The sequence below is a fragment of the Cynocephalus volans genome, chromosome 12, assembly GCF_027409185.1.
Source record: "Cynocephalus volans isolate mCynVol1 chromosome 12, mCynVol1.pri, whole genome shotgun sequence".
In the NCBI taxonomy this organism is placed as follows: Eukaryota; Metazoa; Chordata; class Mammalia; order Dermoptera; family Cynocephalidae; genus Cynocephalus; species Cynocephalus volans.
In genome coordinates, this window is record NC_084471.1 from 88,687,517 (window position 1) to 88,703,722 (window position 16,206).

At 36.7% G+C, this 16,206-nt stretch overlaps 1 protein-coding gene and 1 non-coding gene across 10 annotated transcripts in view; both read left to right on the forward strand.

Annotated features, from left to right (window-relative positions):
• Nucleotides 1–15,916, forward strand: part of BCAT1 (branched chain amino acid transaminase 1) — a 64,493-nt gene extending 48,577 nt beyond the window's left edge. For 5 of the 9 annotated variants that reach the window (XM_063075143.1, XM_063075146.1, XM_063075148.1 and 2 more), the window contains 4 exons: nucleotides 3,023–3,108; nucleotides 5,776–5,916; nucleotides 8,036–8,110; nucleotides 15,875–15,916. In XM_063075143.1, the coding sequence (XP_062931213.1) occupies nucleotides 3,023–3,108; nucleotides 5,776–5,916; nucleotides 8,036–8,110; nucleotides 15,875–15,916 (344 nt within the window). Of the gene's footprint in view, nucleotides 1–3,022; nucleotides 3,109–5,775; nucleotides 5,917–8,035; nucleotides 8,111–13,102; nucleotides 13,115–15,874 lie in introns of those variants that run through there. The other 4 variants (XM_063075147.1, XM_063075151.1, XM_063075144.1 and 1 more) reach the window with 3 other exon arrangements.
• On the forward strand, nucleotides 14,265–14,371 carry LOC134361377 (U6 spliceosomal RNA). Its single transcript, XR_010021407.1, has one exon. It is a non-coding gene; the product is annotated as a U6 spliceosomal RNA (small nuclear RNA).
• Nucleotides 15,917–16,206: the final 290 nt, after the last annotated feature.

The following is a 16,206-nucleotide window of genomic DNA, read 5'->3' on the forward strand; positions in this document are numbered from 1 at the left end:
ATATAACCCAAAACAAAAACAGTCACGTCATTCAGAAGTGGGACCATTATTATTTATGGATGGGAGATGTCAGGATTTAAACTCAGTCTGAATCAGAGCTACTGTCCTGGTGAAAAATTGTTTCTCATCCAAACAGTCATTATGGAAAATTTCCACCATGGCTTTTAAAGGTCAGAATAGAAATGAGCGAATTTGTCTTCTGCCTCTTGCAAAATACACAGACCTTAAGAGTTGCTATTTAGATTATGGTTGCCCAAGATAGCTTTAGTTTTAAGGGGTCCTTCAGTTTGGGGGGGCTTCACCTAATGCATCAAATAAGATCTGAAATGAGGAAAAAGGAAATGGAGTAGTGAACAGTACAGTGAGAGAAGGCAGTGGAATGTCAGGAATAACCTTTGGCTAAAAAAAAAAAAGACATCGAAGCAACTCTGTAATAAGTTTGACTTATACCATGTGGCTTTTGGAAAATACAAAGAATAATGAGTTGAAAATCAGCCAAATACTGATTTTCACAGACTTTCTTCATAGGAGGTAGAAGCAGAGTTCTTGCAGTGATAACCTGCCATCTTCCCATGTGCACGATCATAGCAGTGAACATTGATGTCGCTCAGCCCACCCAGGCCCCGTGAGCCTCCTCGGGCCCGCCAGGCTCCTCTACTGACTCTGCTTGCAGCCCCTTCTTCAGATGTCTGCCTGGTTTGCAGTTTCACGTTCTCCAAGTCTTTGCTCACGAATCCCATTCTCAGTATGGCTTTCCTTGAGCCTTTAATCAAAATTATAAATTTCCTCCCCTATAACTCCCCAGCTGTCCCCCCTTGGCCTTCCCTCTTTTTTTTTTTTTTTTTTAATACACCTCTGTAGTCTTACGTACCATTTAACACCATAATTGCTTGCCGCTGCCTATTTGAAAGTGAGCAGGCAGTTAACATCAGTTTTGTTCACTGCTGTTTCCATAGAGCTCAGAACATAAACAGCACTCAGTAGATATTAGTTGAATAAATGGATAATTGTGCTGATGGTATTTAGGGCATTTATGCAAACCCATATTCCAGGTTTCCATGAGTGCTTGACTTTGGGAAGTCACAGATGAATCCTGCTGTTATTGCTTCTAAATTCCTCATCTCCTAAAAATGATTTCTCTGTCAAAAACAAGCTGTGTGTGTAGGTTCTGTTTTCCTCATGTTGGCCAATCTGGAGTTAGTTCTGGCTCCTGTAAGCATGTTTGTGGTTGCAGAGGAAAATGAATATTTCTCACCCAAATGTTGTCATGTCATCATCTCTGTCTGGCAACCAGAGAAGCAGATGTTCTGTTCCTTGACCTCGGGCTAGTGGTTACAATTCTGGGTGTTAAATAGATTTCAAAAACAGCATTTGCACATGCGGGGCTGCTGTTTTCATTTAATTTTATGTAGTTTTAGAGCTCAGCAAGCTTTAGAAAAGGTCTAGTTTGGGGGCATTGAAAGTGTGCGTGTGTGTGTGTACATATATATAATACACACATATACATTCATACATTTATGTATCTAGCTAGCTAGCTATGGCAAAACACATGTTTATTTTGAGATCAACACTTCTAAACATGACAAAAAGTAGCCCTAAGAACATTGCCAAGAACAAATTTTCTTCTTTCCAGAAAGCAATTTTCAACAGATGATTTTCAGAAACAAACTTAAAAAAAAAAAAAAAAAAAAACCATACTGCATATCCTAGCGAAGAGCATTTATTCATTCATTTTTTGTTCAAAAACAACATTTATTACATACCAGTCTGGGCCAGGCACGATGCTGGCTTTTGGGGTTACTGGGATGAATGTGGAGTTTCAGTCTTCCAGACAGTGCTTTTTGGGCATGACTGATGTAACCACAGCAGAGCAGGCAAGCCCAGAACCACTGTGTACTGAGGGAGAGGGCGGTGGCCTCAGTGTCAAGCAACTTGAGCTGTGGTCCTGGTTTTTCCCCAGTGTCACCAACCTTGGCATGCCACTTATGTTTATAGGTCCTCAGTTTCTTCTTCAGTAAAATAAGGATTGAATTAGGTGAGTTCTAAACTTCTTTTTAGCTGCATAAAGTCGCCTGAGGGAGCTCAGAAACACTAGTGAGATTTCTTCGCAGCTTTTACTACCTGGTGATCCTTTCAAGCATATCTCTGCAGACACGTGATGGGCAACATGTCATCTGTTATGAGTCAGCATCTTTATAAGGTGATGATGTGAGGTTTGAATTTTTTACTAGATTCAGATTCCTGGGTGGCAAAGGTGGGGAGGAAAGGGAAACATGGAGTCCCGGAGAAAGCCTTTTGTAAGGAGAACTGGTGCAGTTCACGGACCACACCTGACACCTACAGACAGATTGTCATGCCAGCCCTCACAGGAGGTTGGGGGCCTGCGGCCACCTGGCAGTAGACCACTAGCTCGGCCTTGCAGTTTTGTTTTTGGACTTTTTTTTTAAGCCATGCCATATACATGCTTGAGCTCACCCTGAGTTCATTACATTTGAATCTCAGAGGGCAAAGTCAGTGTCTCCATACTTGATGCTTGACTTCTCAAGGGGCAGCGTGGAAGCAGTGACCAGCCTGAACAAGCGTGCACACTGCACAGTGTTCTTAGAAGGTCTGGTAATGCCCAGTGTTCCTGAGTAAGACCCTATGTGCTTTATTCTAATTACTAACCAATCAGCTGTATCTCCTTAGGTAAATTCAACTTCAGAATATTTCTCTTTAGAATATTCTATAACTCTTACTATTTGTCAGTGGAAAACCATCTCATGATTTTAATGGTTACAGATAATCTGAAGATGATTATTTGAGTAGTTTTCTCTCTTTCTTTTTTCTTGTTTTTTAAAATAAAGATCTACGTGAAGTGTGACTTGATATGAGAGATTTGGGAAATTTGACAATACAGAGCATTTTCTTTATGTTTATTACTAAAGCCAAGTGGTGAGAAATGGTTTTTTAAGATGGCTGTTGATAGAAGGCATGCCTAATATAGTTAAAGTTTGAAAATATTTCACTTTCTGATTGACAGAAGAAGAACTGGCAACTCCTCCGCTAGATGGCATCATTCTCCCAGGAGTGACGCGGCAGTGCATACTGGACCTGGCACACGAGTGGGTGGGTGCCTCTGACATGAACAGCTCCCATAAGCCTGAAACACGAAGTAATCGAAATAAGCCCAGTCTAATGTTGAAATGACATCCTGTGGTTCCAACCAAAGTTATCTAATCTTTAATCTAATCTCTAATCTTTTTGCTGAACTTGAGTGAAAAGAACTCTTCTAGAAGGACGGGTCTTGGCAAGACTATCAAATAAGTATTGTTTATAGGGAGGGCAGAGAGAAACCAGTTTAGCAAGACGTCCTAGTGAAGAAGTATTCTAGTTCTTGGCTCCATCTATATACAAGGTATCTCCTGCCAGCTTATCTGGTTTATACTTTGTGTGCTTCCATTCAGCCAGTCCTTAACTTTTCAAGACTAAGTTTGTTTCCAAATAGCAGTGATACTTAGTTCTTCCTTTCTCCTATTTATTCCCGTGTAACCATGCTTGTCATAGAGATTAAAGAATTTTACTGACATATAATTGTCTACTAACATAACATTATTGGTTTGACTGCCTTCTTTCTCCCTCCTTCCTGCCCCGGTCCTCCCAAATTAATATATATGCTTATTTTAAAATCAAAACACTCAAGTAAACGTAAAATTGTTTTCTGTAGACTTTCAAATCTGCGTGACACAGGCAAGCATATTAAGCTATTTGGTTTTGGAAATAACATAACATATTCAAGATGAATATTGAATGAGTTGGTTTCCTTGGCAAAGGTTCTTGGATGGAACTTTTGACCCATGTGTTAAAATGGCCTCCAAAGAACATGAAAAGGCTTTGAGCATGCTGTGGTCAAACAGTATTAATAGGACAAATGTTTAGAAACACACACGTTATCTAGGAGAGAAGTAGCATACTTTCTCTGGAAAAGGCTTAGAAAATGGAGGAAATGTGCTATAAATAATTCTACAAAACCCTGAAGTAGACAAGACCCAACTGCCACATGCTGGCTGGCACATTGGGCATGACATTTACAAACTGTTGGTATAATTTCAAACAGCTTGCCCTGTCCTAAATATGTTTGCAGTTGGAAAGATATATTTTTGAAGCTCAGTAATTTTTGTTTTATTAAAGAAAAAAAATCAACCAAGTACAGAAGGTTTGATGACAAGTTGCAAGTGGGAATGCTTTCTCGCACTAATGATTTGCTAGCATGAAAAATAGGTTATTATGGAGGAAGTTTTTTCTTGATTCCTTAGCTATAATTTATTTTAAAAGCTATTTTAAAACAGTGAGACATAAAATGCCAAGAGGCATGTGGGGGGTAACCACTACTTGCCAGACAGAGGAAATTGTCCAAAGATAAGTAGGGGTGAGCAGAGGAAAAACAATTCTGTTCATTTACAAGAGAGGTTTTTTGAGTTTTTTTTTCCCCCCTTTTTCCAGAATTCAGAACTCAGCTTGTTTTAAATTAACCTGGCTGATATTTTTCTGGAATTTATTTATTTATTTATTTACCTTTGCAATTGTAGACTGAGATAAATTGAAACTTGAGCCATACTTCTGTTGCAGACATATTTTCCTATCTTTCCAAATCTACTTACAGCATGCTGCATTCTTCTAGGATTTTGAATCTTGCCAAGAGTTTTAATTTTTACTTTTATCCATTGTGGATTTGTTGGTTTTAAAAAATATTCTCATCTTATTTTTTTTCTTAGCTCATCTATTCTTTGTTGCCCTTAATTCTAATAGCCTGTTGACAAACTTTGAACTTTAACCACTAAAAGAATGAGAGAATTAAACCGATTAAAGAATGAACATTCAAACATAGTTTAAACAGATAGCTTAAAAGCATTAGTTATTTTTTTTCCATTTCCTATTTTTGAGCAAATAAGATATTCAAACAGCTCTGCAGAAGTCATCGCAGTAGTTAATGAGGTTGTAGCACTAATTCCATGAGGAAACTCAATGGAATACGATACTAAGAGAGAAGGAAGAGGGTTATCACTGTGACGTCAACTGATGGTGAATTAGGAAGAAAAAAATATATACATTGTAATTTCTTTGATAAAGTTCAAATATACATTCAATTTTTTAAAATACTGAGTCATTCGTATATTTCAACTCAATCTATGTTTTTTATTTCATTAAAGACACAGTAGAGAGAAGGCCAGATGTGGAGCCAGTGAGATCAGACCTGGGCTCAAATCCAGTTTCTGCCATTGACTAATTATGTGGCCTTGGCGATGCCACTCAACCTCCCTGAGCCTTAGTCCTCATCTGTAAAATGGGATGATAATACCTACCTTAGAGTTACAGAACTTGTCTTATAATGGGTACTCAATAAATGGCAGCTATAATTATTGATAGGATATGACATATTGTTCTCCTTTATAATAGAGTTTAAGACACTGTTATCCTGGAGCATGCATTAAGGAGCCCTCAGTATGTATCATTTTGTGGAACTTTATCCATGACAAGAAATAAAAGGCAAAAAAGTACACATTTGTTAAAATATACCATGTATCTTGTAATAATCTTATATTTTATATTCTGATAATCTCATTTATAAATGTTGTGACCTTGATGTAGGTTTCGTAACACCTCATTGTGTTCACCAGTAAGAAGGCGTGCCCCTTCCACTTTTCCCTTGAAGGATGATTATGACATTATCTGAGTTCAATCAGAATGTAAAGTAGAAAGATAAGCACTGCTTTTTATTTTTTCTCTTCTAAACAGGGTGAATTTAAGGTGTCAGAGAGGTACCTCACCATGGACGACTTGACAACTGCCCTGGAGGGGAGCAGAGTGAGGGAGATGTTTGGCTCTGGTACAGCCTGCGTTGTTTGCCCAGTTTCTGATATACTGTACAAAGGCAAGGTAGGAGGAGTATTTCTTTACTTCCTGCCATTTCCAAACATTTGCCTATAATTTAATTAATTTTTAAATGTGTGAATGCAATTCTAGTTGCACCCAGGATGCAAAGGGTTTTTGGAGTTACATTAACTGGGACAGTTTGTCTAGATAAACCATATTAGCATATTACTATCATATTTCCAGTGATTTTGTATAAGCCCAAACACAGCAGGAAGTCAATTTCGTTCTTAAACAAAGTGTCATATCTGCCTTACCCTAATTCGGTGATTGACTGGAGTTGTGCCAAGACTTCTACGCTTACCTCTTTTTCTACCAGCTCACTAAGGAAGGCTTTACAACCGTCAGTGTCTGGTTTCCTGCAGTACTTCCAAACTACTGGGTTAGGAATGGCGAATAGTCATGGAAAGTGCTTTTGAACGATCATCTTCATTGATTACTGTCACTGCTGGTATTGTTATTATTAAGTAGACCACTTTACAAAACATTTTGGTTTGGCAAACATGGTGCATTTACCAAAATCTTCCAAAAGGAATTCAAAGATTTGGTTGAAAGAAGTGTTCTTCTCTTAGTAAATCAGTCTGATTTTATGTGTGGTGTAGTAGTTCTGTTTTCTTATCTTTTTTTTTTTTTTTTTTTTTTGCTTTTCTCTTTATAACAAAGCTTTAATAGTTATGATTAACATCAGCATCTAACTTTATAACTTAAAGGCATGTGGGCGTTGTTCTTACAATGTGAATTGGCTTAAATTACTCTTATTAAATACATTTTCTACTGGTTAAGTTCTACATTACAATTATTTTTCCTCAGCTGATCAGATTGATTTTTCTGCTGACTTTAACGGTGGCTGCTTCACTGCTTGTGAATTTAGAACTTGCTTTTAAGGGATGGCTTTTGACATAATTCCATGTACAGATTGATTGTTTCATGGGAGAAGAATTATTCTATTTTATATCAATACTTACACTGGTTATAAAGCAACTGTTTTGTATTTTGTTATGGTAGTATCTCTTAGGTGAGATTTTTAAAAAAATTTTTATCTATCTATCTATCTATCTATCTATCTATCTATCTATCTATCTATCTATCTATCTATCTATCTATCTATCTATTTATTTAAAAAAGATGACCAGTAAGGGGATCTTAACCCTTGGCTTGGTGTTGTTAGCACCACACTCAGCCAGTGAGTGAACCGGCCATCCCTATATAGGATCCGAACCCGTGACCTTGGTGTTATCAGCACCACACTCTCCCGAGTGAGCCACGGGCTGGCCCCTAGGTCAGATTTTTTTTTTTAAGTGTAATTATTATTTCACCTTGAGAAATAAGAAGTTTATAAAGATTAACGTATTTTTAATGGCTTTACTTTAGGAAGCATTTACAGCCAAAAGGTACATCTTATTATCCTATTATACTAAACATCATAATAAGGAAAGTGCTTGAGAGCACAGTCTTATCTACTAAAATCAAACTATCAAAAGCCTACATGCCAGTAAGGCATGAGTGGGCATGAATCATATACAAATTAGGGGCATGACATTTTTCAACCATAAATTTAATCATGCTCTCCAATATTGTGGAGGTTGTGGACCCTGGAGGTTTAGCTTGGATCAGAGTTAGGTTTACAAGCCCCTTTTGTGAAGGCACAGACTTGCTTTAATTCGTGCCCCTGAAATGACGTGCTTTTTTTGTGGCCAGATATCTTTGCATTCTCATTTCCTGCCAGAGGGTCAGATGTAGAGGACAGTCATTCATCCTTACAGATTCTCTGAATCTTGGAAGAAATTCTTTAAGTTTCTTGAAGTTCTTTAAGTTTAGCCACTATTTTAGGTACCCCTAGCTTCCCTTTGGTTTCTCAAACAGCCTGAAAACTGGCATATAAAACAGTTGTGCCCTAAAATCAGTTGAGAGGCAGTGAACAACCTATCATTGGCTGGTTAGTTTTTATTCAAATTCGGAATAGGAAAGAGTCTTTGGCATGACCTAATGTGTATAATCAGGAGGTTATAATGCTATTCCTATTTCAGTGGGGTCACCTTACCATAGTAGGATTGCCCAGTGTCTCACCTGTTATCACTATATACATGAATATCCTCAGATTAGCTCATTTCTTTTTCTTTCATAGAACATACACATTCCAACTATGGAGAATGGTCCTAAGCTTGCACGCCGTATCTTGAACAAATTGACTGATATCCAGGTAAGGGCTTCTTTCATACAGATTGTTACCTCATTTCAGTCAGTGCTCAGAACCAAATCATATTTCAGTGGAGAGAAGAGAGTAAATATTACAATTTGAGATCAGTAAGTTAAATTTAAGTATGACAAATGATAGTATGTGTGGACAGGAGCAAGGCAGAAATGGAAGAGAAAATACATGTTTAAAAGAGAGAAAGAAAGAAGGAAGGAAAGAAGGAAAATAAATGTTGTCGGGGACTCCAAATTGCTTAACATTTTATTTTATTCTATTTTAACATTTGAAAAAATCTATACATTTTTATAACCTCTTTAAATCTCATTAAAAAGTATAACATACCTATGTGAAAAAGAACAAACTTTAAAGTAGAAGAAAGCACAGGAAGAAAATTACCTGTGATTTCATCACTGAGATATAACCGCTGTTAATTTTTGATGTCTTAACCTTCAATATTTGTAAGCATTTGTATACTTTTAGGTAGTTATTTATTTATTTTTTTAAACAAAATGGGATTATATTATACATAGTTTTGTTACCTGCTTTTTTCACTTAATAAACTCTTTGCTCTTTCATATCAATAAATAGTTTTCTTAATATCATTTATAAAATTCAATTGAATTTCAGTATATTGAGGTACCATAACTTTTTAAAGAAGTTGCATTATTGAAAACTTACGTTGGAAATTTTTTCACCGTGATGAAAAAATTGATTTGTTCCTTAGGATAAATCCCTGGGATTGTAATTGTTGGGTTAAAAGGTATGCACACCTATTTTTTTCATAGTGCTAATTTTGTTTTGCCTATTTTTTCTGAGCAACAACCTACAGTAATGTCTCATCAGGCAGGTAAGCAAGCATATCAAATACGAGATGATACTGGGCCGCTTAGAAAAATGCAAACATTTCACAAGTTTTTGGAAAATTTTGTTGAGCCCAGATACCATCATTGCTAGTTACTGAAAATATACAACAGGGATTGAGACTCATATTGAAATGTCAAATAAAATTTGATAGTTTGGGTCATGTCAGATGGTACCGAATTATAAAACTAAGTAAAGTTTAGCATTGGTTGGGAAAGCAGCAGGCCTCTAGAAAGCAATTGAAGTCCTTAGATAGTGATAAAATTGGTATTTTTTAAAGACAGCAATTCTTATACAAAATTTGTAGTATTAAAAGGAAAGAATGTGGTTTTTGAATCAATGAGCTGCCTTACTTCCACTGTTTAACAAAGGTTTTCCATAAGAATTTTCAGTAAGCTACATAAAGGCATATCTCAACATTGGAAGAAATAAAATTTACTCAGAGTTGTTTTCTACCTTTGTACACAGAAACAATTGAAAGTAATTTAGCTGATAAAAATTTCTGCGTGGATGGTTCAGGCATTTTTATTTTTTTGAGTTGCCTGAGTAAATATGAAGATAATAAATTCTTACAGTTTTGCTCAAGTAAAGAACATAAATAGAACAACAACAAAATTGGCTAGAGTATGAAAGCCTTTATCCAAAATAAGAGTTTAGAGATTTTTAAGAGGACAAATTTGGTCATATAAGAAAGAAAGATCACGTTAGAAAATTCTCTTGAACAAATCATACAGAATTTTCTCAAACAAATTGTACATTCTATAGCAATTAATACACAAAGCCAGATTTCAGGGTTACCTTTTGGGGATTATATGAAATAAGAACATTTAAAGTTACTTGATTTGGTTGTTAAGGATTGGCAGAAAACAGTATCCACTAGGCTGAGAGAAAAATTGAAATTGGAAGAAAGATTTAAGTAGAGGTGTTCAGCAGACTTAATCATGAGGTTTTGACTAAGAAAGGAAAAATTAGGAGGCCAAAGCAGAAATGTAACTCATTAACCTTGAGATGGTGACAAAAGATGTGTTAGAACCTGAGAGGACTGGATACGGAAAATGTGGTACATCTATACAATGGAATACTACTCAGCTATAAAAACGAATGAAATACTGCCATTTGCAACAACATGGATGGACCTTGAGAGAATTATATTAAGTGAAACAAGTCAGGCACAGAAAGAGAAATACCACATGTTCTCACTGATTGGTGGGAGCTAAAAATTACTATATAAATTCACACACACACACACACACACACACACACACACACACACACACACACACAAACAGGAGGGGGGAAGAAGATATAACAACCACAATTATTTGAAGTTGATATGACAAGCAAACAGAAAGGACATTGTTGGGCGGGAGGGGGGAGGGAGAAGGGAGGGAGGTTTTGGTGATGGGGAGCAATAATCAGCTACAATGTATATCGACAAAATAAAATTTTAAAAAAAAATTTTAAAAAAAAGAACCTGAGAGGATTAAGTAAAAGAGAAGCCCAGACGCATAATTTTGGGCAAGATAGGAAGCCATTACTAACGTTCTCTGAAAGAGCATTTTTTAAAGTAAGATCATAGAAGCCAAAAGTATGTAACTAAAGGTAATGTTCTTGATGAATTCATTCAACAAATACACATGTTGAGTGCAAACAGTGAGTCAGAGGTTGTACCAGGTGCTGGTCATATTGCAGTGAAGAAAAAGATGAAAAAGTTAAAGAAGCGGAGGCATATTGATATAAAAGGACAAAGCAAATATGCAGTGTTGTAAGTGTGAGACCATGAACAAAAGTTTCAAAATCAAAGAGACATGCGAAGCAAAGTATGATTAAAAAATCCAGCTTTTCCAAACTCTAACTTTATATATTCTCTATATAACTTAGTGTTTGTGGCTAAGAAGAAATTAATTTCTCTTTTCCCCCTAGGTACTAGATAGTAGTACTATGATAGTAACACGAAAAATATTGTTGCATTCAGAACTCCATACTGAACAAAGAAACAAAGGGATGCAATCACAGCAGACGTGAGCTAATCCAGTGATTTCCACTTAACCACACATCAGAAGCACCCAATCTGCTACAAATTGCTAAGTGACAAAGCACGAACCATTCAGAATCTAAGACTGCGCTTTTCTTCTTCAATTATTTTTTGCCTGTGCACATGGAACCTAAAGTCTCAAAATTATTCTCTTACAAGATGGCAAATTGGTGCTGTCAGCCAAGCTACTACATTGTCCGTTTCTCTCCAAGAAAAATAATTTAAGTAATTACTGAGGAAAAAGCATAGAACTAACTGTATCATGTTTTACATTTGACTTCTTTTGGCATTACACGTAAACATGGGTGTTTCCTACAAAGTGCTCTGGTAAATTGAAGAGGGGAACAACCACCACCAAAAGAACCTTCAAGATTCTTGCCAGTATGACCTCGGGGGGAAATTCCTTCTTAACCGCAGATTTGACTTTCATTTTAATTTCTGTGTGTGAGTCCATCTCTGAGGTTAAGCATTCATCTCATTTAGCTAATTATCCATATAGCTCTCTGGGTCTTAGATTACTCTATAAATACCTCCTAGGAGGGGAACATTTCAAATGAAAGTTTCTATCTTTTTTTCCTTCTTTTTTTTCCCCTTTTTTTAAGCAACAAAGTAAAACACACTTGTGTTCATATTTAACCGAACGTAATCTTGGAGATCCTTGGCTGTGTTGTCTGTTTTCTTTTCTCTCCTGTGACTCTGTGCTGTTCCAGTCGCTCATCATCATGTTCACCTTTGCTCCCACCATTTGGGGTCCTCTCCTCCAAATTAGCTCTGCTGTCTGATGCCTTCTGTCCTGGCTGCATCTCCTCCCGCAATTTGCTCACCTGATAAGATTTTGGTTATCCTTCAAGACTCATCTCCTTTTGGAACCTATAAAAATCTCTCTTGATCAACATCCCTTTCCCTGCGTCCAGATACACATTCACCCACTTAAATGCTACTTCTTCCTCCAGTTTCCATAGTGTTGGGGATGGTCACATAAAGGCATTAAATTAGTGATAATTACTCACACACTCGTCCCTCTTCTAGGGCTATTGACTATCGGAATTTTTGTTCTCTTTTTATACCACTGGGTTCTCTGCAGGGCCTAGGGCATGGTATGCACACAGTGACGTTTCTTGAATGAATGAATAAAGACATGAGTGGGTGAGTGAGGGACCAAACAAATACTAAAGAGCAAAAAATATATTGCTCTTATATGTTAATACATTCTGAGAGGAGATGGGAGGAAGGTCTTGAATAATGTCAAATTATTTTTCCAAAAAAATCCTTGAAAGAACCTGACTTAGATTTTTCCCAAATGAGATACACATTGAGACTGTTGTCATAATCAGAAAAAAGCTGGAGCCTAGGTCTTATGTATCAAGGGTAGCTTGTATGAGTAACTAGCATCGCTGCTATTGAGGTTCCAGAAAGAGAGAAGTAGCAATTGCAAAGACCTGGAGGTAAGATGACTTAAGCAGTTGAGGAAATGGAAAGCTCGAGTGGGACGGAAGTAGGATATGTATGGATTGCAGGTCACCAGATAGAATAAAAAATCTATTTTCTCACTAGTGCGTTCAGCTTTGTCAGCTCCAGTGACAGATTAGTGAAGATTGTGTTTTTCTTGTTTTCAATGGAACTGCTTCATTAGTAACCAGAGAAGTTAAAGGCCTCGCCCCCTCTTTCCCTGCCAGCTTCCTGAGATGTCCTCTTTGTGTGCACGTGAATTTCATATCTCCAGATTGCCTTGGTGGCTCAGACCCTTGACCAGCTTCCCAACCTCTTGTTCCCAGGACATCCTTCTCCAAGTGACAGGATTACAAAGCTTTGCAGAGCTCTTCAGTAGGGTCTAGAGCAACAACGACAGATAGTGACCTGGTGGGCAGCACCGATTATATTTTTATTGGCAATGTAGACAGTGAGCATATGACATGCAGGTTGTCCTTTGTGTTGCCAAGAGACTCCTGCTGAATGTAAAAGGCACTTAGCAAAGGCCATATCAAGTTATTTGCCATATGCATCTGGAATGTGAAGAAACGAATTTGTCGTTAGTCATGTTTTGCTTTAGTGTTCTAACTGGAACTTGCAAAAGATTAAAATTTTGCCCATCACACTGTTAGTCTTCCACATAGGCACAAAATGCCATCCTACAGGCATAGCCCGATTTGCCACAGTGCCTTGGCCCCATCTCCGATTCCAGAGAACAAAGCTAAGTGAGTGTGACTTACGGTGAACCTGCCAAATGTTGAAGGTGTGAGCCTGCTGCTGTGGGTTTGTAATGACACTAACAACAGTAGAATGACATCCTAGCCCTTGCAGTCATGTTTCTCTCTTTCTCCTTCATCTGTGGACACCTACTCTTACAGGAAGAATATATAATTTCTATCTCTGTTAAAACTGGCCATCTCTACTTAGTATTATTTTTCCTTAAAAAATTAAATTGAATTATCCATCAGCCAAAAATGAACAGTTTGATTGCTAAACGTCTAGGTCTAGGCATTATGAATTACCTACCTATAATTTCACATTTCTTGGATGCATCTCAGAATGCTATGACTTTACATAAAAGCGTGAATTGCAAAATGAGAGGGGTAAAACTTAATACATGTTATGCATGTTTGTAGAGTGATACAGCCTATGACTGTCATTGTAAGGAAAATTGATTTTCGATCATTCATAAAACTGAAACAACTAATTGAAAGTAAATTTACTTTAACTGATGAGATTCAAGTTGAAGTGATGGTAGTCATGAATCACAATTCTGTAGATCTGCTAAAATGTCACTGCACCGACACTCAATTGTTATTAATGGCAAAAGTGCCTTATATGAATGGGAATCTAAATACAGGAAATAAACATATTTTGTTCTTTCCTTAAGTCATGGTGACATAAGACATAAATTAGGCAGAATTTGAAAATTTTTCATTCAACATTTGTCACGAAGCAATAGAGTCAATAGCAGGAGGCTATACTCGAGGCAACTCTTTGATGAGGATTAAGCAAGTAATTTATAGTCATTTGGCTTCCTTCATTCTCCTTTTCATTTAAACCACAAGGTGGTAGGTAGACCATTCTTGGCTCCCAGTATTTTTACCAATTTGATAGATTCTGCTCTCTGAGGTCTTTCAAACTCATTAAGAGGAAAACAGTGCATGTGCAATGTAGTATAGGAGACATAACACTGGACAGAGGCTAGAGAACTATGCTTGTGATTAAGAGCAGCCTAGAGCCTTAGTATCCCTATATGTGAAATAAGAAGCTTAGATTAAAATGCATGATTCAGTGCTCACTTTGGCAGCACGTATACTAAAATTGGAACGATACAGGGAAGATTAGCATGGCCCCTGTGCAAGCATGACATGCAAATTCATGAAGCGTTCCATAAAAAAATAAAATAAAATTCATTATTCTTTACACTTGATTTTTAAGCAGCAGAACTGTCTTCTAAGGAAATCTTTCCTGGAATCCCAATATTCAAAATGGATAACAGTGGAATTGTTCTGAAGTAAAGAAATAAAATCCAGAACCCCACTTTATCTGGCTTATCCCTGACATTTTATATTGTCTTTAAAGTTCTTTCTAATTTGGAAATTCTGAGGTTTTCTATTTAAACTGAAAGTTGTATAGGACTGAAAGAACCAGTTCATGTGTAAAGGGACATAGTTTGAGTGATTTAGACAAACACCTAGTGTGACAGATTTAATGGCCTCATACTCAGGGTTGATTTCAAGACAGTGTCTCCACACACAGCTATGTGAACGTGTGGAGGGCAGTCTGATGGTCGTCAAGAATTGGAATTTGGTGTGAGAGAGACCTTGGCTAGGGTCTGGGCTCTTCCATTTGCTAATTGCAACCTTGAGCAAGTTATGTATTCTCTCTAATACTCAGTTTTCTCATCCATAAAATGGGATTGATAATGGCACCTACTATCTCAAGTTACTGTGAGGTTTCAGTGAAGTAATTTAAATCTGTAAAATCTTGTCACAGTGGCGTTGGCATGCAGTAATTGCTTCACAGGTGAGAGCTTATTTAAATACAGGTGATTGTTAAATGAATCACTGACTGAATGAATGAATATAGAACTTTCAACTTCTGACATATGGGCTATTTTTATGTTTCATTTAATTCAGTTTTAAATATTAAATTCGGGTTTTCTTTTAAAGCAAATTATTTGTTGATGCAAAAATCAAATTCGGATTATGATACAGTTACATAACTTTTGAAAGAAAAAGAAAATTGGGATGCTAACATAGCACAAGCATCTTTGATTTAGAGAACAGCATCTCTGTTAAGATTGATTGGGCTTGTCAATTTAAAAAATATAGATATATCTATATATATCTGTTAAGTTTCTGATTCAGGTTAAGGTGGAGCCTGTGAATTTGCATTTCTAACATGTTGCCAGGTGATGCTGAAGCTGATGCTAGTGGTCTGGGGAATACATTTTGAGCATCACTTCTTTAAAATAAAGAGAACAATAGCTAAACAATTTAACTCAGTTACTTCATTTGGAAAGCAAAAGAGAAATATAGAAATTGTGAAGAAAAGGCAGGTACTTAAATATATAAAGTACCTGCACTACCTATGAATTGAGTCTAGTAATAGTTATAAAATTTGTGATTCTCTCCAGGTATTTGGTTAAATTCTATCCAGGTATTTGTTTCTTTAAAAATCTCCCTATGTATGCTTTTATTTTTGCAAGGTGTCTCTGCCCTCCCCTCTTCTTCCCTTCCTTCTTTCTCTCAAATCTACTTTTTAATGTGAATGTGCTTATAATGTTCAAAACAGAAGTGAACCTTCTGTTATAACCTTGGCAGTGTTAAGTTTATTTATAAGCTATTCCTGCACTGTTAGCTTTTATACTGAAACATGTTTTATTATTTCTTTTGTAGTATGGAAGAGAAGAGAGCAACTGGACAATCATATTATCCTGAATGAAAAATACAGGATATCATCTGTGTGCTGCTGGATTTGAATTATGATAGATTTCTCTGGTTACCTGTTATTAGTTGTGCATAATGTAGTTTGTATTATCAGTGTGTTACAAGGGGGATTGTTTCCTCATGCCAGAGAAAATGAATTGCAATCATCAAGCAGTATTTTGTCAACTTGGTAGTAGTAGCTTACCTTACTTTTCCTAGAAAAATAACACCATAAGCCATATAACATAGAATTTTTCTCAGTAATTAGAGTGCCTCCCTTAGTATTTTATTCAGATACAAAA